The sequence below is a fragment of the Haliotis rubra genome, unplaced genomic scaffold (assembly GCF_003918875.1).
Source record: "Haliotis rubra isolate DU_JTF1 unplaced genomic scaffold, ASM391887v1 Scf28, whole genome shotgun sequence".
Lineage (NCBI taxonomy): Eukaryota > Metazoa > Mollusca > Gastropoda > Lepetellida > Haliotidae > Haliotis > Haliotis rubra.
This window is the reverse complement of record NW_025766891.1, coordinates 2,705,480-2,730,566: the sequence shown is the minus strand read 5'-3', so window position 1 is coordinate 2,730,566 and position 25,087 is coordinate 2,705,480. Positions and strand designations below refer to the sequence as shown.

Here is a 25,087-nt window from a genome sequence, read left to right as displayed (position 1 = left end):
TAAAATATACACGGTCGATCAACATGATCAAGCTGACAATATAATACAAACTTCCTGTTTCAAGGTCAATCCTGACAAGAAGTCCAGTGAATATGTAAAGGATACATTTACAATAATGAGATGACAGTAAAACGGAGAAGGTGTTCCAATGTCTAGGTTCACGGACAAGAACTGTTAAAGCCGAAAAGATGTTTTTTGAGTTCAGGGATTTGTTAGAATTATTCCAGCAATATCCAGGTAGTGTGGCTGAAAAAAGTTATTCTCATTTGGAGTCAACTCTGTGAATTTTCTGGACCATTTTCAAGCAAAATATCTAAAACATATTTAAAAAATGTGGTAACAATGCAGGAATGTGTTGTCAATGTGTCATTTCAGACACATTTTGCTCTCGTCCAGTTACCTTGGAAATTTACATTTCAAGACGCCCACAAAATGCATTCATGTTAATTTGGTAATCTATTCTGGAACAGACCTTATTCCAGACTGGAGACCATAGTAGCTGGAACACCTCCTCTTAAATAAGGAAATCACACAGGAACAGACCTTTATCACCAGGTCTGCTCAGAACATAGAAACACAGCAGGAAAAACATCATTAATTGTGTGAAAACATCTGTCAGTACTATCTTATCCACCATGAGAGACAGCAGGCAACTTGTGTCGTTTCAGCGAAATTTGCTCGAAATGTTCCTTGCAAAGACTTAAAATCTATTCTTGTGGACAGTCTAATCCACCCAAAAGATATCATTTATTGCTTTTGTGATATTAAATATGTTTCAACTGCAGATTATTCCAGATTGAGTTGAAACTGTAGCTGATTTCAAAGGCAGGGCAACTACACAAAGGAAGATAACTCTTTAGTGAAAGTTATCCCCCGCGTTTGCCTCTCCAATGGGTTTATTTCACAAGTAGCGTTCCTTTCCATCACAAGTTCAAATATATGGCATGTCGTTTTACTGATGTAAAAAAATTCACAAAACCTCAACAAACGTTCAACTGACTGATAAAATCATGTGTTTAGAGACACTGGGTACACAATGCTATTCTTTGGTCAATATGGTTTGGTAATGGTCTGCTTTGAATAAGAGAGTGAGTGAGTTTAATTTTACGCCGCTTTTTGCAATATTCCAGCAACATCATGGCAGGGGGACACCAGAAATGGTGGGGAATCGAACCCGGGTCTTCGGCGTGATGAGCGAAGGCTTTAACCACTAGGCTACCCCACCGCCCCTGATCTGCTTTGAGAGAAGGTCATGTGTTTTAAGAGCTTTCAACAGTATTTCAGTTATAACTTCATTGAGTGAGTGAGTTTAGTTTCATGCCACACTCAGCAATATTCCAGCTATATGGCAGTGATCTGTAAATAATCGAGTCTGGACCAGACAATGCAGTGATCAACAGCATGAGCATCGATCTTTGCAAAGTTAAAAGTTCAGTGTGAAAGATGGAAGTATACAGCTTTACTACAAACAAGCAATCATGGGTATGGTGCAGACCAACCAAACATCATACCCTTGGGAAATCCTGGATTTGAATTCACAATTAATGGGATGGGGTAAAACTAAGGAATGCAAATTCGAAATGCATTGCCTGAGATGACTGGAAATCCATTCCTTAAATGGTCTGTTGACGAGTCCTAATTTTAGGACTAGAAAGGTTCCCATAATGCCTTAATTTTGATGTGAACTTGAAATAGAAACAATTTGAAACACTTCAATTAACTTTAGATTAATGCCTGTTAATTTCTTGCGCACAGTGTCATGTGAAAGATGGATAGAAACAGTTCTCATAAGCTGGTTAATGTTTAATATTCATCACCAAGGGATTATAACCAGGATTCATTTACTGAACAAAGGGAGACTACTCCAACATAACAGAAACAGAAAAGGACAGCAACAGAGTACATTTTTTTCCACCTTAACCTCAGGATTCTGCTAATACCTCTTCTCATTCCTTGTATGCTGGATATTATGCTGCTATGGGTCACTTTCTGATCAAGTCAAACATATAAATTATCATTTGGGAGAGCAAGCGAATGAATGTGGACAGAGATATCAACAGTCACTTTTGAATCATAAAGATGGGTACGAGGTGCCTCTATGAACAAGTTCCAGTTAATTCAGGTCATCTACTCAGGTGTTGTTCCAGTTAATTCAGGTCATCTATTCAGGTGTTGTTTCAGTTAATTCAGGTCATCTACTCAAGTATTATTCCAGTTAATTCAGGTCAACTACTCAGGTATTGTTCCAGTTAATTCAGGTCATCTATTCAGGTATTGTTCCAGTTAATTCAGGTCATCTATTCAGGTGTTGTTTCAGTTAATTCAGGTCATCTACTCAGGTATTATTCCAGTTAATTCAGGTCATCTACTCAGGTGTTGTTCCAGTTAATTCAGGTCATCTATTCAGGTGTTTCAGTTAATTCAGGTCATCTATTCAGGTGTTTCAGTTAATTCAGGTCATCTACTCAGGTATTATTCCAGTTAATTCAGGTCATCTACTCAGGTGTTGTTCCAGTTAATTCAGGTCATCTACTCAGGTATTGTTCCAGTTACAGGTTATTTACTCAGGTGTTATTCCAGTTAATTCAGGTCTTTTACTCAGGTACTGTTCCTATTAATTCAGGTCATCTATTCAGGTAGCGTTCTAAATAACTAAGTCATCTACTACTGTTGTTCCAATCAACTGCAACAATTTTAGATCAGCATTTAATGAATTAATAAACAATAGTTCTGTGATCAAACTCAACATCAAAAGGATGTCTGGGACAAAATGAGTCAGTTCATTTGTTTTAATGCCACATTGAATAGTTTTCTCATCAATATGTTTGGGACATGTATCAAATCGCAGCCTCATTGTAATATCCAGAGACCACAAAGTGCTGTTTCAGAAGTCATCTTCATCTTGTAATCAATGTGATGGACATAGGGTCAAACATTGCTAACAATTGGTTTGTTTGTTTGGTGTTACCAATGCAGCATTCAGCAATATTACAGTATAAAGTAATTGAGTCTAGACCAGACAATCCAGTGATCAACATTATCAGATAGGTCTACGTAATTGGAATACGATGACATGTGTCAACCAAGTCAGCGAGCCTGACCACCTGATCCCGTTAGTCGCCTCTTACAACAAACATGGGTTGCTGAAGATCAATTCTCACACGGATCTTCATGGGTCCGCTCACGCTTCTTACACTAATATCACAATGTGTATACATGTCTGTGTCCCTCTGCTTCTTCTCATTCTGGCTAATGCCGGTTCTGAAATGCTAGCCCTATGCAAAAAATGATACCTGGCTCAGACACAGTACACAGACTTTGAGCTAGCCAGTAATTGTTTTAATCACTAAATGCTGACTGCTACTCTAACGTCTTTGGGTACAACATAACCAGGCAAAACCTCTACCCACTGGACCATATTACCAGTCATTTATGTTTAATATAATTAACCTAAGGAATGTCTCTTCAACATGAATTGACAATGCAGACTTGCCTACCCCCTTTTAAAAAAAATAGTAAGATCAGCTAAATAAAATAGTAAGGTGGGTGTATTTGATAGTAAGACATGTTAATGTCAAGAAATAAAGGAAAAACATAGCTGGTTATAATCTTAATATAGTGTTTAATAGTCAAAGGTGGTGCCAATCTAATTATCATTGTTAAAGTGTTTCACTTTGAAATAAACTTTACCAGCACTGGAAGATGCAAAGGTTATTTTTTTATAATATTCGACTTCTATTTTTCAGTACTTTATGTACCGTAAATGACTCTGTAAAGTCGTAAGGAATTTCAGTATGATCGTAAGGTTGAAATTTTGCACCAAAAATAGTAAGCCTTATGCCAAAATCGTAAGGATAGGCAAGTCTGACAACGACTTTATTGCTATTGTGAGCTCATGTTATTTTGATACAAAAGCTATGACTGAGTAGCATGCAGGATATCATACTCAATCAGTTTATTTTGATCAACACAAATGCTGTAAATATGGTTCATCAACACTTAAGGGAAGATTTGGGATATCTTCTGGCAACAGTTTTGAAAAATATATTTTTGTTTATAATGAATTTGGAAACATACATTGAACCAAACTAACTATTACTTCGACACGACTAGTGGCTGTTTTGAAATAAAACTTATTGGCCATTGGTATATTGAAACACAAAATCTAAGATGATGGAACAATGGCCATGAGGTTCTTATGCTGAATTATGGACCTTGTACTACGATGAAAACAGTGATTGAGTGAGTATGGTTTTAGGTCGCTTTTAGCAATATTCCAGCAATATTACCGGCAGGGACACCAGATCGAAGATGGTACAGATGTGGGGACAAAAGAAATGGGTTTCACACCTCGTACCCATGTGGGGAATAAACCTGGGTCTTCGGCGTGACGAGCTAACGGTTAAACCACTTAGCTACCCCACCGCCCCTCTATGAAAACAGATGTCAAAAGCAAGGTTAACCTAGTAATAGATAAACAAATTTCCCACAATGAATCAATAGAATCAGATGCCGTGACAACAACACTTCTAAGACAATAATCTCACATAATGACACATCTGGAATATATGAGCCTGTCACACATGGCATGACGATCACTATTGACAGTGTTCCTGCCAAGACGGCAGATGTCCCCTGATGTTACTATGGAATTGTTTTGGTCAGCTGAGAATCAGATGTGGACTTTACACAGCTCTTTGACAAGCAACACCAAATTGATGGTTATGATAAAAATGGAATTTTCACTCTGATTCCTTGATGATGTGAACATCCACTGCTCTAGGACGAAAAACAATTTGTCACTGGTCATGTGAATAGAATGGTATTTCGGGAGCCAAATTGGCCCTTGATGACAAGATGATAACATTCTCTTCTGCTTCTTGACAAGCACTCTGTCATCCATCGACAATCAGTTGATAAGAATGGAATTTAAGGGCACATGGAGCCCAGTTTATAATAATCACTATCTGCAGAGTCTGTAGGGCTCCCCTGGGAGCACAAGCACATCGTCAGCCATCCAGCGGCGGACCAAGGTAAACCATTGAGACTTCAGTGTTGCCATACACAGCTGATACAGAAGGGTAAAGATGTGTGTCTGGTAAACCACGAAAAGCTACACCTGAAACAAAGACACAATCATCAGTATTTATTATTACCCTTCAGATAAATTTGAAGACTTTTGATTGATCTATGGCCAATGCATATGAAGCTTTACTCTAAAGTTTCACAAATGGTATGAATCCATTTCACCACATTCCAATAGGTAGTACGGATGACCTTGACAGTTCAGGGCCCCGTTCCTCAAAGCGATCGCAGCGCTAACACTGTTGTAAGTCTATGTTAAAGTATGGGAGTTACGATCATCTTAGCGCTAACACTGCCGTAAGTCTATGTTAAAGTATGGGAGTTACGATCATCTTAGCGCTAACACTGTCGTAAGTCTATGTTAAAGTATGGGAGTTACAATCATCTTAGCGCTAATACTGTCGTAAGTCTATGTTAAAGGATGGGAGTTACGATCATCTTAGTGCTACGGTTGTTTTGTGGAACGGGGCCCAGGACCTTTGACATTGAAATCCAACTCGTTTTGAGAATTCAATTATTATTATTATCATGAAAAGTTCTTTTTATAAAAATTAAAGGAGTTATGTCCCTTCGCATATCGAACGATAATGTTCGTCTGCATCAACAATCATGCCAAAAGGCTTTGCTTCGCATACCGCGAAGGCATAGCAAGAAATGGATGAAATGGTTTAGGAGAATTTAGGGACTTTCATCTGTTTGTTGATTTATGCCAATCTCAGTAACATTTGTTGAGTGAGTGAGTAAGTGGTACTTTTAGTGAGTGAGTGAGTGAGGTTTAATGCTATTGCTCTTTTTGAACAGTATTCCAGTTTTACTGCGGTATGTCTGCTTGAAATCACCAAGTGAGGACACTAACAAAATTTCTTGAAATCCACATGCAAAGGTAAGGTAACTTAGAAACATGATCCTTGCAAACAGGAATTCAAATTCACAGAGATGGGCTTCTGGTGCCCAAATTAGGGAGTCGAATTAACATGATATAAAGGACTCACCTAAAAATTCATAATTTTTTTCAAAAGCTAACGTATTGTCTTCACAGTCTAAAATCACTCGTATCCTCTCGCCAACCTGAAACATACAAACAGGATTTTTTTTTACATGTTCAAGATTTGAAGAGTAAATGAAAACAATGGTCTAAAGTCCATTGGCAGTAATGCTCAGTTGGAGTGGCTAATCATATTGATCAGAGATCAATAATCATGAGCTAAATATCAATTGATCAATACATATTGCAGCCATAACCTGAGTAAAATTGAAAAAAACCCAACAGTCCAAAAGATATAAACATATATCACATCGAACTTGAGTTTAAATTTTGAAGGGATTTACAGGACGCAAATTCCTGCATCCTATACACATAAAATTTGACAATGGACACAAAGAAATTGATTAGCGCATCCACAGGGACGCAGAAAAAGTCCAAATGCTTTTTGTAAAAATTTTGATCAAGTAACAATGAGTTATCACTGAGTTTGCTATTAGCTGGGTTATGGTATCATTTGCAATTTAATTACTTAACAGTGTGATGATCATGATACACAATACAATAGCAGTAAGTGAATTACAACAATATTACAACACAGTATTAATAATACCATTTAAATGTCTGGGACCCCCATTTTGTAGCCCAGGGCCTAGATTTTCGAAGCTCGCTTAGCATTAAGATAGTCGTAAGTGCCATACGTTAACATTAACTTACGACTATCTTAGCGCTAAGAGAGCCTCCAAAATCTAGACCCAGGACCACTGAAAATTAAGAGTGAGTTCCAGGGACCCTCAAGTACAGGACTCAAGGTAATCCCTGATTTTGCTTGATCATTTAAGTATTTTCAGTAACATCATCAGGTGAATTATTCATTTTTTCACAACTGGCTGAAAAATGCTCAGTATGGTTCTATCTGTGACACTGAAGTTGGTTTAACAGAGATTATCTTTCTGCTAACCCAGAAACTTTGTTATCCAAAATACATTTCCAGAGCTGTCAACCCCTAAAGATGATTTGGAGTGAGACTGAAAAATGAAAAAATAAGCCGGGGTCCAGCGGGGGTCATGTCGAGGGCGACGCCCTGGTTGGGGGTCTCTGGGGGGGGCGAAGCCCATCGCCCCCGAAAATGAAGTTTAGTGATTTTCAGGAGCATTTGGAGCCTTCTGGTGGCATTACTTTGACACCAAAAGATGCATGCTAATAAATAATAATAAGCCGAATCATTCGCATAAACATCGTTTTAGCATTTCGTTCATTCAGGCGTTCTTTCAATGTTCAACTTTACGCGCAAAAACGAACGAAAATGCGTATAAATTTTGAAATTATTTTTGTCTACCAGATATGCGTGAGATTATTATTTGGAGGCGTGAGAGCGTGACATTTGTCAATAAAGCGTGAGACTCACGCCAAATGCGTGAGAGTTGACAGGTATGCATTTCCTGTGATGCACACTTTTGCATCAGAAAGAGTGGTGTAACATCATTTGCTGGCTTGCTTCCTCTTGTTGGGGTGCACATCATGTCACCTGTCCTACACCCTAAGGCTGATTACTTGTAATACCTGTTTCATATGTCAGTGAAAGTATCATTTTTAATATAAATGATTCTGATAGATCACTGACAGACTTGACCAAACTTTGACCCAACATGTCTGTAGATTCACATAGCATAGACTTCATAGAAGACATCAAGGATCTTCAATTTCGAACAATGTCTGCAAAAGTCATCTTCAGGAACAACACTTTTCAACTCAAGCCCTTCAAGGCCAGGCCACAACCACTGATGACAGGACTACTTCATAAACTTCCCTGGAAGAATGGGATATCTGTAAACCAGCTGCTTGGCAGATGCAGGAGTACTCTCCTTCATGCGTACCTCACTTCAGAACTGTTTTCTCTATGTAAATACACTTAATGATCTCTTGACAGGCTCCTTCTCACCAGTCGTTCAGACACCCAGCTATGAAGGAGCAACAAATATTTACCTTTTTCATTTCTTGAAGAAAACATATTTACTTTTTAGGTTTCAAAATTCCTGGTTCTAAGGTGCCAAACAATAGGGGAGGGTATTGCAGAGAAGTTTCATATTGCGATATATTGCGATGCGAAAGCATATATTGCAATATGTATTGCAAGAAGTTTTTTTAAACAATAAACTACTTATAATCAAGTTAACTCTTTATTTATAAAGCAAAAACACAACAAAATCACTATGGTTGATTAAGCTTTCATAAAAACTTTTAATAATGACAAAATAATAATATTTAAATGTTATTTTCACCACGATCATTACCACCACCATTACCACGATCATCAAGGTTTCCGAGTGTTACGAAGTTTTCCGAATGCATGTCAAAATACCGGTTTTCGATCAGCGTATCGCAATACGTATCGTTTTCATGTCTGAACCGGTTAATACCAGTTATATTGCGCAGCCCTAGCAATCAAGTCTAAGTTGATAGATCCCCGTGCCTGAAGGCCAGTCAGGAATATTTTGTAAAAAACAACATTACTGAGCTTCAGATAACTTGTTTTTGTCATTCAGTATTAAGTGACCTGGGGCCCGATCCACAAAATGTTCACAACATTTGTAAGCCTATGATAAAGTATAGGTCGTAAAGTTACAAACGTTTTGTGAATCGGGACCCACAAAGTCAAAAGAAGTCAAAAGAAATTTCACTAACACCCCTCTTTTGTTGAGTCAGTTTTCATAGCAATTATTTAGCTTTGATCACATGGTTACATTCCACGGAATTGTCAGGAATCATGTGACTGTGAGCAGTGTTATACAGCAGGGCGTGAAGTGTTCATACATGACCTGCACATTGACCGTGTTGACCACCAACATTTACTGAAGGTGATCTCCTTCCATGACAACAGACATACCCACTTGTCCTCATACTTTACTGACAGTGATCTCCTTCCATGACAACAGACATACCCACTTGTCCTCATACTTTACTGACAGTGATCTCCTTCCATGACAACCGTCATACATACATGACCTGACACTTTACTGAAGGTGATCTCCTTCCATGACAACCGTCATACCTACATGACCTGATACTTTACTGAAGGTGATCTCCTTCCATGACAACATACATACCCTGACACTTTACTGAGTGAGTGAGTGAGTTAGGTTTTACGCTGCTTTTACAGTTTTAGAAATATTCCCGTGAACCGAGACTACAACGACATAATACTGAAACTGATTTACAGCCATGGCATCTAAGACCTCAAGGGACATTGATTAATAATGACCACAGCGGTCTAAGAGTCATTTTAGCATCAGGACACAAAAACATATCCAACCACTGTTGCTCTAGCCAATAATTGAAAACATGCATTCATATGAGATTAAAGCATGGATCTGTTGTGTTGGTCCCTCTAGTAAGTTTATGTTTCCAAAATAGCCTATGTTCATACAAAATGTTGACCAGGCTGTTGTTGTCTGGTGGGTTGTGCATGTGCGCCATGTACGTGCGCTCGTGAGTGAGACCGTCAGTACGTGAAATTACTATCTATGCACTAAGGCTGTAATGATTCACTCGCATATTCGGTGAATCGAACCGTAGCCCTTCATGAATTCAATTCGTTATTCGTGGTCATAAGAACCGAATATTCATGGATATTTACAATTTTTATAAGGGAGTGTGTTTTACTTGAACCCTATTTCCTTTTTCAAAACGAGATATGCAAGAATGCAATATGTACTAGCCTTGTAGTAGCCCAAGTCATGTTAGTTTGCCAAGGGCGGACATGTTACTGTCAACTATAACTATTACATACAAAATTTGAGTGTCATGAGATGACTGGTTATTGCTGAGACAAATTAACACTGTCAACATTGGCATTCAATATTGTGCATCAATCCTTTAACTACATTATTGTATTCATGAATAATTATTCGTATTCATTACCTAATATTCGTGATACGTATCATATTCGCAACATAGTGTATTCGTTACAGCCCTACTATGCACACACAGGTAATTCAGGATGGGTATACTTTTAGTTTCATGCTGATTTTCACCATAATTGCAGCATGGGACACCACCAGAAATGGGTTTCATATATGTTACCCAAGTGAGAGATAGAACCAGGGTCTTTGGTGTGATGAGCAATCACTTTCACCACTAGGCTATCCTATCACCTAGATTCAGCGGGTAGGAAATCCATATGTAGTGACAGTACTCAGTCTGTTTGATGATTACATTACCTGTCAATGGATGTCAATCTAGTCAATTTCAGTGTGATCAAGATCTTTACATACGTATTGGGATAAATTGATAGGTACAGTGTTTGACAATGAGTGACATTAACTGTACATGCAGAGCCTCTTTTCTACACATTTAAGCCCTATAAATAAATGTTATGGTTATGATAACAAAAATCTCAAATTTAGATGTGATTTTGAGGGATTGTATTTTCTTTTCCATAAATTTATTGTATGTACAGTATATTGTTTTGTCAATTAATCACAATGGGATATTTTTGTCTATTTTAACTTAAACCATAGAAATAACCTCAAAACTTCACATATTTTTATTTACCAGTATACCAGTTCTTAGAAAAACACTGCGATGTCTACAATTTGAAAGGAGTATTGCAATATGGCAGTATACACATAATACCATGCAGTTCTAATCGTCAGACCCATGAAGGTCCGGGTTGGAATGAACCTTCAGTTCACTCACTCACTCAATCGTCAGTGTGATCAGTATTTAAGTTATGGTTCAGTATGATGTGAGTGACAGAGTTCAGTTTTACGCTGTACCCAGCAATATTGCATCTATATGGTGGTGGTCTGTAAATAATCGAGTCTCGACCAGATAATCCAGTCATCAACAGCTGGAGCACTGATCTATGAAATTGCGATATGGTGACATGTGTCAACCAAGTCAGCAAGCCTGACCACCCCATCCCGGTAGTTGTCTCGTATGACAAGCATGGGTTACTGAAGACCAATTCTAACCTGGATTTTCATGGGTCTCAGCATGATGTGGGCAGAGTCCTGACCCCGATTTCTCAAAACAAACATAAGTTTTTACTTAGATTTCAAACTGAGTTTGAAATTTTTAAACAGCTGAATTTTTAACTCAACTACATTTTCAAAATAAAAAAGCACAAACAACGTAAGTAATCTATCCTCTGATCCACCAAACTCAAATTGTCTACTATGTTTGAGTTAATATTGATTTCAGTTTATTCTTGGAAATGCATTTTTCTGTGTTCTCTCAAATTTGAGTAAAAACTCTAACTTAAGTCAAAACCTTGACTTAAGTTTGTTTCGAGAAATTGGGGCCTGAAGTAAGGTGGGAGGAAAACCTGAAGTCATCCAGGGCTCAAAAGATTACAAATTTGATAGGTATTGTACTGACAAACCTAGAAACAATTGGAGTGATCCAGGATTGGAAACCATGATCAAAGGTTTCTGACAAGGGATACAACTCTGCACAGAGAACTGCAACACCTTAGACATGTTAAATGACTGGGCCACATGTGCCCACATGGTCCTGGAGAATGATGAGGTTTACTCTAGTAATACTTGAATCTAGGGTGGTGGTGGTGGAATTAGGTTTAACGTCGTGCTTTAGAATATTTCGCTCATATGACGACGTGCATGCGTGTATGTGCGGCTGCTTGTACTAGACCAGACTGAAGCTGGTTTTATAGTGCTAGCCCACTGAGATACAATGCCGCAGTGAAGCATGAATACCCCACTCAGACACAGTATACTGACTCCGAGCCGACCAGTCCTTGTTGTACCCATTAATACCGAGCGCCAGGCTGGGACCAACAAGTACCCTATTTTAACGTCTTTTGGAATGACACTGACCCGCGACCTTCCGCACTCCAGGCGGACACTCTAACCACTACACCATGGAGGCGGTCCTTGAATCTAGGGATTCCTAAGTGGTTGACAATAGTCTTATCAATTTACACTGTGTGTGTGTGTGCGTGTGTGCATGCATGCTCTTGTAATGAAACATCATTTAAGCAGTAAGCAATAAGGACCATGCGGACCTTTGGGAAAATAGCTGAATGACAATGACTAAGCACTTTCATAGTTGGGAGAGCTTCCAGTATCAACAAGCTTTGAATCAATAAATATTTGAGTCTGTGTTTGTTGTTGTTTAATGCTGCACTCAGCAATATTCCAGCTATAAGGGTGGCGGTCAGTAAATAATCGAGTTTAGACGAGACAAACTAGTGATCAACAGCATGAGCATTGATGTACACAATAAGGATATAATATATCATGTGTCAACCAAGTCAACATCAGATTTTGCCTTTGCTCAGAACTAATGTATATGGTAAACAAGGTAACGTTAGCATCAGTAGTTACCTACCAGGGGGACCCCCTCCGTGGTGTAGCGGTTAGAGCCACCGCCCAGAAGACATTAAAATATGGTCCCTGCCTGGCGCTCGGCATTAATGGGTACAACAAGGACTGGTCGGCTCGGAGTCGGTATAATGTGTCTGAGTGGGGTATTCATGCTTCACTGCGCCATGGTATCTCAGTGGGCTCGCACTATAAAACCAGCTTCAGTCTGGGCTAGTACAAGCAGCCGCACATACACATACACACACATGCACGTCATCATATGAGCAAAATATTCTCAAGCACGATGTAAAACCCAATTTCACTTCAGCTCACCTACCATGGGATGTCAAAACATCTTCATGTTCATTTAGTTCTACTCTTTGAAAATATGTACTGGGCTGCTTAAATCTTATTCTGTTTAGCTTTGAGAGAATGTGAAAAACTACATTAATTGACTATTTAAAACCTGACACGTTTGACTTTGAGATGTGAACAATTCTACAAATTCATTTTTTTTTGGCATTATAAACTGAATCCAGTAGGATGGTAATCTCATAAAACTGCATTAAGATTTATTGTCCTACTGACATGCCTAACCTATTTACACTTTTGAATCATCAAAACATTTCATAAGATATAATCTCGGTCCATGCAGGAAATCACCTTAAACTTAAGTGGCCTACATTTTTTGCATGTGCCAAATATATGTTATGAATGAAAGTCACGTGTGTAAGACATTACTTCTCCTCTCCTTTAGCCAGTTCAGGAAGTGTTTAATGAGGTCAATGACACTGTTGTATAATCCTTATCTACACCAAACACAAGGCACATGACTAACCAATATTGGCCCCTCCCAATATATATCTGCAAGATCAATGCTGCAATAGATAGTTAAAGCAACACAAACATTGGTAAATACTTAACATTGGTCATTTATGAATGAAACTTGACATACGTCCAACCCATACCTGATATTTCGGCGCATTGTTCAATAGAGGATAATTTCCTTGGCTGTCTCCATTATGTATTAAATGATTATCTACAAGATTCCATCCCCAACTTTGATCATCATTTCCTACTAGCGACACATATCCTTGAACCTGCATGGAAGAGTTTTTGGTGGCAAGACCGATCACCGCTACCGTTCCGAGTGGCCCTTCCCACCAAACCTCCCAACAATGTCGACCTGTCCTGAAGCCGATCTTGCCCCTTGCGGCATCTGTACTTTGTGCAACTGGGTTGCGATGAATTGTAAATCCGTTTGGCTTCACATATATGTTTCTTGAGCAGTCGTTTGGATTCCAAGAGTGATAAAACGCACGTAATTTGGCTTTGTAAGTCGGAACATTGCTCAACAAATCCGATTTCAAGGCCTCTTCTGCTAATTTTCTCACACAGTGTAACCTCCATACATCGTTATTTTCGTCGTTTAAAAATTTATACCAGTTTTTACATACAAGAGAGCAATTTCTAAGATCGGATATGTCCAAATAGGAAAACAACGTCTCTAGAACATGCGGAGGCAACCTAGCAGCCGCCATGACACTTGCTTATGACGAGAATCGACGTTACTTCTGGAGACATAGCGAGAGGACGATCTGGACGCATGACTTCCGTTTTCTTCCGTAGGTTTGTTTACAAACTTGATGAATATCAAAATAGACACTCAGTGTCATCAGTCAGAAGCAGGATTATATCGATCCACTTGTGAATGTTTCAGTGTCACACTAAACATACGCAAGATCATTTATTTTGAGCCATGTGTTATATGTCTGCTCTGGCCAAGATCTGATAGTTTTGACATTCATACTACATAGGGATGATAACATGCATGATCACAGCTGTTTGAACTCCTCAAATTGTTTACAGAGCTTCAATGACACTGTAAAATTGAGGGGTTTTCAGTTTCACCTGTTGTAGAATGGATACCCGGAAGGACCAAGTCTTTGTAGGAACAAACATTACAAGCAGTAGCTGAGGTTACCGATAACCTCATCTGTTCATCTGTTTGTTAATCGTTGAATCCCTTGAATGATAAATGTTTTCTGATGTCATGCGTCAGTGTGTCTTGTGCTGCACATACTTGAATGATTGTGTGTAAATAACATATTCCTTTCTTTAGTAAGTTGGTCAGATATGTTTCACAGTCATGGTGATTGGGGAAAAACATTGAATGTTTCTTGAGAGTCTGAAAACCCGTAACATGAAAATATGTGTCACAGGTGCACCTAGCAGTAAAGTCTGCTAAAGCGATCATCTCAGCATCTCTTATTGGCTACCATTCCTTGAGAAAGTGAAGTCTGCATAACAATCCCATATTTACACACATTGCAAAGTATGTAGATCTAAAAACATGGAGATCTGGGTTAAGATTTGTCTTCAGCAACCCATGCTGGTCATATGAGGCTACTAAACATGCTAAAGGGATTGGTTGGTCAGGCTTGCTGATTTGTTATCCGAATTGTGTAGATCGATGCTCATAATGTTGATCATTGGATTGTCTGGTCTAAACTCGATTACTTCCGAAGCGCTGCTATATAGCTGGAGCACTACTGAGTGCGACTTTGAAGAACAAACAAACAAAATGTGTATCTGAACTGTCAATGCCATCAAACCTGGTTCAAGAAGTGTGGGGAATTGGAAACCAAATGTACTATCGATTATCGGAGGACTTGTTGTGAAAAATTATCGATTATAATCGAAATGTATACATTTTAAATGTAATCACGAATTTTAAGGGTTTTTTTCCAGTTTTTTCTAATTAGCAATGTATTTTCATATCTAAATTTTAAAGTGCAGGAATTTTATTTTCTACATACAAATTATTCTGCTTATTTATATATACAACAAATATTTATCAGTATGTCTCATTACATTCACGATAGATAAAATTTTTTATTCCTGGACAGGTTACAGTAATATTAACCGTAGTGATGGAATACAAAACTATGAATACAATGCGCATAGCTTTATGCTGTTGAGCGCATGTTTGTTCGTGAATAGTCATCAAATTTAATGATTATGCCAGGCCAATTCTATTTCTTGTTTTATGAATTTCTGTCTTCAGAAAACTTGAGGGCAGGAGGGAAAAAAATTTAAAATAAAATCACCAGTCAAAGTAATATTCCTGCTAAATACTAAAAGTATTTTGCTTTTGACGATTTATGAAGTGTATGTGGGGCAAAATACAACCTAAAAACATTTCTGTACGTCCCAATTCTTGTTAACGCGATATCTCATGAACTGTTGTACCCAATGTCTTCAAATTTGGTGACAGCCTACATTGGGGGATTACACAGACACCAGTTAATTTGGGTGACCTTGACCTTACCTTCAAGGTCACAACGACACTTGACCCCTTTTCAAACTTATTTAAACGCAATATCTCATAACACATTGCACCCAATGTTTTCAATTATGTTGACAGCCTACATTGGGTGATTAAGCAGACACCAGTCATTTCAGGCATCTTTTATGTGACCAAAAAATAAAAAGTAGTGAATATAGATATTCCATTCTTTAGCGGCGGGGGACATTGCCATATCGGTGGCAAACACTTGTTTATTTTATAATATGCCTGACATTTGTATTATCTGAAAACTGGATGCATATTAAAATGGATTTCAAGTCAGCTACCTGGTTGGCCCTAGCCCGAGTTTTGCCAAATGTGAAAGTCCATGGCTGTGTAGTTCACTTCACCCAGGCCATCTGGAGGAAATGTCAAGAGTTTGGTCAGCAGGTAAATAATTATAAATTGTAGAATTATACATTGTAAATCAGTGAATTATAAAATATATTTATTGAATTAAACTCTTATAATCATATAAGTTTATTGAAAATTGACAGTGAGAAGAATAACACTTAAAATGTGGGTATTTGTGTTGTAGGATGGAACCGGCGAATAAACTCTTGCAATAGGGAGAGAACACTCGGTCTGTATAAGCTAATCAAAGCTCTGCACTAGGAGGCACGCCAGGTCGACATTCACACGAGACTCCTCCATGATGGCAAGCTGGGAAAATTCACCAGAAAGACAGCCACCCGTAACCAGGAGGAGTTTTCGCAGCTTGGCCTCTCTACTAGGACGGAAAGCTGAGCCCCATAGAACTTCTCCGCTTGTGTGCCCAGCTGACTGGAGCATTGGAATGATCAAGTTTCTGACTTGAAAACAGGGATCTGCAGGGGTGTCTTGTAATAGACAGTATTTAGATTTAATAATACTGTCTATCTGTCTTGTAAAAGTAAAAAGTTAAAAAGTGCATGTACATGAAAAAAGAACATACATATAAATTTGTTTTTTGTTGAAAATATGATTTGTTTACGTGTAATAAACATCAAGTTTTGTCTGATGTAACTTCTTTTGTCATTATTACACCTTGATATAAAAACCCCCAAATGTTAGGCATATTAAAGAATAAAAAAAATAATGTGTGGCCATTTTGACTTTTTCTATGGCCATTTTGACTTTTCGCTGTGGCCATTTTGACTTTTTGGGGCCATTTTGACTTGGACATTTTGTTGCCATTTTGTCATGTGGAGATTTTGACTAGGACCCATTTGTAAAATATTATAAAAATTGCCCTAGAAGTTATGAAAACTGACCAAGCAGGTCATTATTGTGGAACATTCATTTTTATTATCATCAGTTATAACAAAGATCAGCTGATATTAAAGCACCCATACAAGAGTGAGTGAGTGAGTTACAATTTAACGTCACATCAGCAATATTGCAGCCATATCGTGATGAGAACAGTTGATATCAATATTCAAATCAACAAATGTATCCCATATAAGAAAAGAACTTTGATAATGATGGAAAATTTGTGTTTTAAAACATTAAAGGTGACGAATCAAAGGGATGCGGTAATATAAACTAATTAGGGCTAATTGAGTTGAAGGTGTCACTTGTTTGTTATTTAATTAGGATTAATTAAGAAGGAATTAACTAGAAAGTACTCACTGTTACGAATAAACACTACTGATAACGGATGATAGTTTCGAAATCAAAACATACTGAAAAAACGTTTTGTTTTCTTTCATAAGGATATGTGATGATATGCCCTGGTCAGATGTCTCGAAGTTCGGATAACTCGATATTTTTTTCTTGGTCGACACAATATCGACACAACAGTGCTTGACTGTATATTGAAGGAACTGAGGCCCTCATTTGCCAAACGTTTCAACTAGAAGTAAGACAAGGTTATGTACATTAAACTACAAGATTTCTCTCCAGTAAAAGTTAGCTGGATGAGGCCCTATGTTTGACTCAGGCACATCTTCTTGTTCAGTTATATCTTTTTTCTTTTCCAGAATTATCAGCATGATCCCTAAGATGCAGGAAGTGAAATGGCTCTAGCAACGAGACCCCTGTGCACCAAGCTGGGTCAGTTGACCCAGAGGTTGGGACGGAGGTGGGTGTCCAAATGGTCCCCCTTGGCTTCAGCGTTTAATGCTAAACCCACCAAAGCTCTCAATCTCAGCCTCACAAGGGGAAATGCAGTAAGTAGTACTGGTATTTCAGAATACGTTGAGTGAATTGTAACAGCCCAAGGTTAAGCAGTGGAAGTCTTTAAAAAATGATTCAATAAAAATAATATTCATGCCTGTTTACTGATTGAAACTCAAAGTTACGCCATACTTACATGAACCCATGAAATAATTTTAATGGCACTATTTACAACAATATATCCTTATTTAACTTGTTTTAGTCATTATTTGACTATAGAAACCCTTATTTGACTTGACAAGTTGCAACCTGTTAGTGTGGCTGCTCTCAATCAAAACATAACGAACAACTTATAAGTTCAGTGACAAGAGTTCATTACTCGCAAGCTTTTGTGCATGCTGCATGTGACTGTCGCGCTGCTATTAGGGGTGAAACGGTAAACCGCGGTAATAGTAGAACTGCATTATACTGACTCCGAGGCGAGCCGACCAGGCCTTGTTGTACCCATTAATGCCGAGCGCCAGGCAGGGACCAACAAGTACCATATTTTAACGTCTTTTGGTATCACGCGGTTGGGGATCGAACCCGCGACCTTCTGCTCTCTGGGCGGACGCTCTAACCACTACACCACGGAGGCGGTCAAAAGTAATCTGGAGGTTAAGTAGGCTGCCTTATAAATTCCACGTCACTGTATTCACGGAACATTCACAAACACTGCAGCCAAGTACTGCAAACCGGTTTCACCCAGATAGCATTCGGATGTTGGCTCAGCGTTGGCAATGTTGGCAAAACCATTGCCAACGTTGGGCCAATGTCTGAATGCTATCTGGGCAGTTGTGTACGGATTGCTATGTGTAATGGCATTGACAAGTTTCGTTCCTTGACTGCAGCAATTTATAGGGATCTCTAATTTGTTGGGAAAATTCCTAATTTTTCTATTTTAGGGAGCTGAGATTCCTAATTGCAACAATTTGCGATTGGCATCTCTGTGATTGACACAAGTGTCAATGTCTCCAGCTCTGACTTTTGCAATAAAGGTTTCTGTATTGTGATAGGTGTTGCTAAAGTGTCTGCCAGTGATGAACAGAGATTGACTCAAATTCTTAATGTAGATCCTGTAGCGCCAAGCATTGTCAGTCACTGCCACTTTATAATCATGATACCAAAGTTTCTGCTAGTTTGTCAATAAAGTTGCAAGGGAAACATCATTTGTGAATGAATTTCTGTGTGGATTGTAAATTAGACCATACATGAAATGACAAAATGTATGTTTTACCCAATACACCTGAACATTTACACAGAAAGTGCATTATAATACATATCATTTCAAAAGAGTATTTGCAGATACTGTTAAACCATTAAAACTTTGCTGTCAAAATTGCTATTCTTGAGTATGTTGCTTAAGGGCTACCTCTGTTTGTTTTTATCCGGAAAAGACATAAATATATATTTCTAAAATTCTGATTTGAATGAATATGTGGTGCTTAGATACTGAAGGTGATCTCTCTACATCTTATTCAGGGCATGTTGTAGCCCATGTATCTGAGGTGATGCAATTTTCTGTGAAGAGTTGCCTCCCTTGAATAGGTAGGACTCCATCATTTTGAATGTACATTTTAACTGAAACCCAATAAGCAGGTCCAAATGATGTCCCACTGTCATATGTACAAACATAAACTTCTTCTGCATGATCACGCCGAAGACCCGGGTTCGATTCCCCACATTGGTACAATGTCTGAAACCCATTCCTGGTGTTCCCTGCCGCGATATTGCTGGAATATTGCTAAAAACGGCGTTAAACCATACTCACTCACTCTTTTGCATGATTTTGTGTGTGGTAAATAAAGGGTTTGATCTATGCAACTTGTACCAAAACATTCAGCTTCATAAGTGCACTAGTCATTCTGAAATAAGGCTTTGAGTATGTGAAAATGAAATGTACATTACTGTCCCAACCGGGAAGTACACCAACTTTACTATGGTCTGGTCTTATTGCAGCTGCATTCAAAATTCATTGTGCTCTTTTCCTTTATTACCATCATGTACACTTCACATACAAGCAACTGTTTTAAATCTCGATGAATTTCTTCCAAGGTTAGACTTCAGTTCTTCTATGTCCCAACCTTTGCAGATGTACGCTACCCTCAGATTGCGATTCCTTTACAGCCAAATTAGTTATTTACCAGACTCATTTGCCTGTCAGATATGAAGATGGCAGTCATTTCTTTTAGGATATTTGGGTCGGTAGGGTAGCCTAGTGGTTAAAGCGTGGGCTTGTCACGCCGAAGACATGGGTTCGGAATCCCTGCATGGGTACAATGTGTGAAGCCCATTTCTGGTGTCCCCCGCCGTGAAGTTGCTGGATTATTGCTAAAAGTGGCGTAAAACTAAACTCACTCAGTTTTAGGATATTCACAAATTCACATCATTTCAAAATTGCTATATACAGTATACCAAAATTAAAATCTGAGAGTAATTTTAACAATGAAATGTATGTTACTGCCTTTTTCTTCTCAAGAATAACTTAACAAATCTTGTGAGGCTAATTATGTTTATGTACCTTACATAGACTATCAGAATCCCAAGTTTTGATTCAAAGTCGATTTTAGCTGGTGGGATAATGGTTAAATTGATCCAGTGTGAAATGTACGTGACCGAAATGTACGTTACCGGTTTGGACGACACTAACTGAGGACAGTGTTGCACAGAGGTTTTGTGCAAGGTTTATGAACCAGTACCATGTGGCAAGTCACAGCGTATGTTCAAACTGAGTCATGGAGACCTAAACCTGGTTCCAGGGAAGTTTGAAAATTACAACTGAAATGTCCGTTACCATCTGCAAACATCATGTATTTGGCAAAAAAGCCTTGTCAATTCTCATTGTTTTATCGTTTTAAAGTTTGAATTTACAGTTGTCCTTTGGTTAAAGCCTTTGTTGCGCTCTCATTGCTAAAATAATATTTACTTGGCGAAAACAAATTAACAGGAGAAAGCAAATGGTTTTGAAATGTAACAGATTAAGTTTTGGAGTTCACAAACTAGGAGCAGTTCTCTTGTAGTTCAGTTTGTTTTATGTATCCCTCATTTGTTTTTCATCTTTGATATCTGAATGTATCTTTCTATTGAATTTGTATTAAATAAGTCAGTGTTGATTAGTATTACGTATGATTCTCAGTTGTCCTTTCATATTACAGGGCCTGTTTTGTATCCCAGAACTGACAGACTACAGAGGGTTTTATCTCCTCCAGCAGCGAGCCTGTGATGACGTGGAGAAACTGGTTGAAGAAGCAACCAGTCCGAAAAGGACACGCAAGATGGTGGTGGTGTTTGATGAGCTGTCAGACACACTCTGTCGGGTCGCAGACATGGTAGGTGCTTGGATGGGAATCGGTTGGATGGCAATCAGTTGGATGGCAATCAGTTGGATTGCAATCAGTTGGATGGGATTCAGTTGGATTGCAATCAGTTGGATGGGATTCAGTTGGATTGCAATCAGTTGGATGGGATTCAGTTGGATCGGAATGAGTTGGATGGATGCATGGATGGGAATGAGTTGGATGGGTGCTTGGATGGGAATGAGTTGGATGGGTGCTTAGATGGGAATGAGTTGGATGGGTGCTTGGATGGGAATTAGTTGGATGGGTGCTTGGATGGGAATTAGTTGGATGGGAATGAGTTGGATGGGTGCTTGGATGGGAATTAGTTGGATATGTGCTTGGATGGGAATGAGTTGGATGGATGCATGGATGGGAATGAGTTGGATGGGTGCTTGGATGGGAATGAGTTGGATGGGTGCTTAGATGGGAATGAGTTGGATGGGTGCTTGGATGGGAATGAGTTGGATGGGTGCTTGGATGGGAATTAGTTGGATGGGAATTAGTTGGATGGGTGCTTGGATGGGAATTAGTTAGATGGGTGCTTAGATGGGAATGAGTTGGATGGGTGCTTGGATGGGAATTAGTTGGATGGGTGCTTAGATGGGAATGAGTTGGATAGGAATTAGTTGGATGGGTGCTTGGATGGGAATGAGTTGGATGGGAATGAGTTGGATGGGTGCTTGGATGGGAATTAGTTGGATGGGTGCTTGGATGGGAATTAGTTGGATGGGAATGAGTTGGATGGGTGCTTGGATGGGAATTAGTTGGATATGTGCTTGGATGGGAATGAGTTGGATGGGTGCTTAGATGGGAATGAGTTGGATGGGTGCTTGGATGGGAATGAGTTGGATGGGTGCTTAGATGGGAATGAGTTGGATGGGAATGAGTTGGATGGGTGCTTGGATGGGAATGAGTTGGATGGGTGCTTGGATGGGAATTAGTTGGATGGGAATTAGTTGGATGGGTGCTTGGATGGGAATTAGTTAGATGGGTGCTTAGATGGGAATGAGTTGGATGGGTGCTTGGATGGGAATTAGTTGGATGGGTGCTTAGATGGGAATGAGTTGGATGGGTGCTTAGATGGGAATGAGTTGGATGGGAATGAGTTGGATGGATGCATGGATGGGAATGAGTTGGATGGGTGCTTGGATGGGAATTAGTTTGATGGGTGCTTAGATGGGAATGAGTTGGATGGGTGCTTGGATGGGAATTAGTTGGATGGGTGCTTGGATGGGAATTAGTTAGATGGATGGGAATGAGTTGGATGGGTGCTTGGATGGGAATGAGTTGGATGGGTGCTTGGATGGGAATTAGTTGGATGGGAATGAGTTGGATGGGTGCTTGGATGGGAATGAGTTGGATGGGTGCTTGGATGGGAATTAGTTGGATGGGTGCTTGGATGGGAATTAGTTAGATGGGTGCTTAGATGGGAATGAGTTGGATGGGTGCTTGGATGGGAATGAGTTGGATGGGTGCTTGGATGGGAATTAGTTGGATGGGAATGAGTTGGATGGGTGCTCTGATGGGAATGAGTTGGATGGGTGCTTGGATGGGAATGAGTTGGATGGGTGCTTAGATTGGAATGAGTTGGATAGGAATTAGTTGGATGGGAATGAGTTGGATGGGTGCTTGGATGGGGATTATAGTACTGTCGGAAATGCTAGGAAAATACTTTTTAGCCTTAATATCGTTATAAAGGTGATAAATGTACTATGTTGTCAATATATCAAGTTTCCCGTCAAGCATGCACATCTTTATCACAGCGTCCACTATGGCCAACGATTTGCAGTCGATTGTTGCAAAGGTTTATAGTTTTTTTCTGCTTAAAAAAGACAGAGATAAAACTTTCATTAGTTTAGAAAGGGTTTATTACAGAACTTGTAGAGCTGTTGGCATGTCTTACCAACAAATTTACAATATTGTAAACGAATCAGACAAGACAGGGACCGTCTCAAATGCAAAACCGGGACGTAAAACCATCCTTGACAACTTTGACAAGGGAGTGCTTAGACGGGCGGTCTACAAACTTTATGAGAAGAAAAATATATATATTCTCAAGAAGCTACACCAGTGACTTCGTTAAATCTTTGGCCAATGTTCACAACTAGATTAAACTGACCGAATGACATCCATATTTTTTCAATGAAATATACTGTTGACATGCAAAACATTTATTAAATCAGTCGATAAGATAACAAGTGATAGGATTCTTTCCAAAGTACAGTAATTCGTATGTTTATTTCAAAACAAACACACATACACAAATGATCCCTTACGTAACTGATACGTAAACTATACGTACACATATTCAACATTTCGCAGAAAACATCTATTGAGATGACCCCTCGCCGCGAGCGTGTGCTCAGGTGTCAATTTCACCTGTCGATACCGTGCATGCTGATGACGTAACACAGGCAGTTAATGTTTGTTTCAAATAACGTCCAACTACCCCTTATTTTTCTAAGTTTCTGGTATTTTCATCAGTAAAAACACATTTTAGAGCATGTCTCAAAATTTATTCCCTCGGTCTACATTAGGTAGATGTTTCTTGAAGTGATATTTGTTATTTAAGTAACTGTAATACCTCTGAATTTTAAATATAAGTCAAAAAGCATTTTTCTAGCATTTCCGACAGTACTTTAGTTGGATTGGTGCTTGGATGGGAATTAGTTGGATGGGAATGAGTTGGATGGGTGCTTGGATGGGAATTAGTTGGATGGGTGCTTGGATGGGAATTAGTTGGATGGGTGCTTGGATGGGAATTAGTTGGATGGGAATTAGTTGGATCTGTGCTTGGATGGGAATGAGTTGGATGGGTGCTTGGATTGGGAATGAGTTGGATGGGTGCCTGTATGGGAATGAGTTGGAGTGAGTGAGTGAGTGAGTGAGTGAGTTTTACGCCGCACTCAGCAATATTCCACAAACATGGGTTACTGAAGGTTCATTCTAACTTGGACCTTCACATGCCGGTTGTGCATGGGTTAATTGTAGGTATTGCTTTCAATATGGATTATAGAAATACATAATCTTTACCTAGATATTAGTAGATTATCAATAAATATATTGGAAAACTAGTTTTGAGTCAAAATGAAAAGAAAAGTCTGAAAGATATCAGCAGTATTTCAATATCACTTGGTGACATACTTATGCCAGGATTACTAATGAAAACAGTGTTCTCAACATAATTGGAAGCATCCCATGAATAGACATGACTTTGAGTAAAGTGTGCGTAATTCAGATTATTTCTTCGTAATAGTTCATGTAAGGTGTTAGCAATGGCATGTCCAGACCTAAATTAGGAGATAAACATCATGTGTTGGCCAATTTCCGGGTGTTATTGAGTATTTGAAGCACAGGAATTCATTTGGAACCGACGCCGCCAGCCCGACGACGTAACAATACAGTGGTATGAGCGATGTTTGTATGTATTAATACGCAGTGAATTTCCGGGAATCGAATACCATTTGATCACGTTTTTCAGCCTATCAGATTAATCAACACAGTGACTTTTGGTTTACAATCAGGGATAAATGCCGTGGGTTGTAATGAGAGTAATCAATGAGCTGGGAGGAATAAAAGTTTCCGTTTACCCGAGGTAACTAATATCGTAGATGCCTAGTGATTGTAGCTAAGAGATACCAGAAAATTCCAAGTTTTGAGTTGGTTATTCTCTTTCTTACCCATAATTAAATTAAGAGCAAACATCTCTAGATCTCATTCAGGGCATGTGTTGCCCAGCTGTCTAGCGCTGCAATTTTCTGTGAAGAGTTGCCTCCCTTGGATAGCTTGAAGTACATGTCTCAGGGCTCCGGATACTTTTTCAGCATCAGGAGTACGTACACCTTATTTTTTCAATATAGGAGTACAG

General features: G+C 38.9%; 2 protein-coding genes and 1 long non-coding RNA gene across 4 annotated transcripts in view; 2 read left to right on the top strand and 1 right to left on the bottom strand.

Moving 5' to 3' along the window:
- Positions 1-2,165: 2,165 nt before the first annotated feature.
- On the top strand, positions 2,166-2,695 carry LOC124281140. 2 transcript variants are annotated; one of them, XR_006899854.1, is made up of 3 exons: positions 2,166-2,190; positions 2,457-2,537; positions 2,569-2,695. It is a non-coding gene; the product is annotated as an uncharacterized LOC124281140 (long non-coding RNA). The 2 variants fall into 2 exon arrangements; XR_006899855.1 differs by lacking the exon at positions 2,166-2,190 and adding an exon at positions 2,294-2,394.
- Positions 2,696-3,110: 415 nt separating this feature from the next.
- LOC124281139 (F-box/SPRY domain-containing protein 1-like) lies at positions 3,111-13,962 on the bottom strand. Its single transcript, XM_046717167.1, has 3 exons — positions 13,365-13,962; positions 6,078-6,153; positions 3,111-5,119 (listed from the first exon to the last, which is right to left on the bottom strand). The coding sequence occupies exons 1-3, from the start codon at positions 13,935-13,937 to the stop codon at positions 5,010-5,012; spliced, it is 759 nt and encodes a 252-aa protein (XP_046573123.1). The 5' UTR covers positions 13,938-13,962; the 3' UTR covers positions 3,111-5,009.
- A 7-nt stretch (positions 13,963-13,969) lies between these two features.
- Positions 13,970-25,087, top strand: part of LOC124281138 (mitochondrial intermediate peptidase-like) — a 56,052-nt gene continuing 44,934 nt past the window's right edge. The window contains exons 1-3 of the mRNA XM_046717166.1: positions 13,970-14,021; positions 17,707-17,895; positions 21,037-21,210. Of these exons, the coding sequence (XP_046573122.1) occupies positions 17,743-17,895; positions 21,037-21,210 (327 nt within the window). The 5' untranslated portion in view covers positions 13,970-14,021; positions 17,707-17,742. The remainder of the gene's footprint in view (positions 14,022-17,706; positions 17,896-21,036; positions 21,211-25,087) is intronic.

Bases quoted from the DNA above. Each gene is read 5' to 3' on its own strand.
- LOC124281139 (XM_046717167.1), bottom strand. From the start codon at position 13,937: ATGGCGGCTGCTAGGTTGCCTCCGCATGTTCTAGAGACGTTGTTTTCC. The intron at 6,154-13,364 runs GTATGGGTTGGA...TGTATGTTTCAG, and splicing joins ACAATGCGCCGAAATATCAG to GTTGGCGAGAGGATACGAGT. The intron at 5,120-6,077 runs GTGAGTCCTTTA...TCTTTGTTTCAG, and splicing joins AAAAAATTATGAATTTTTAG to GTGTAGCTTTTCGTGGTTTA.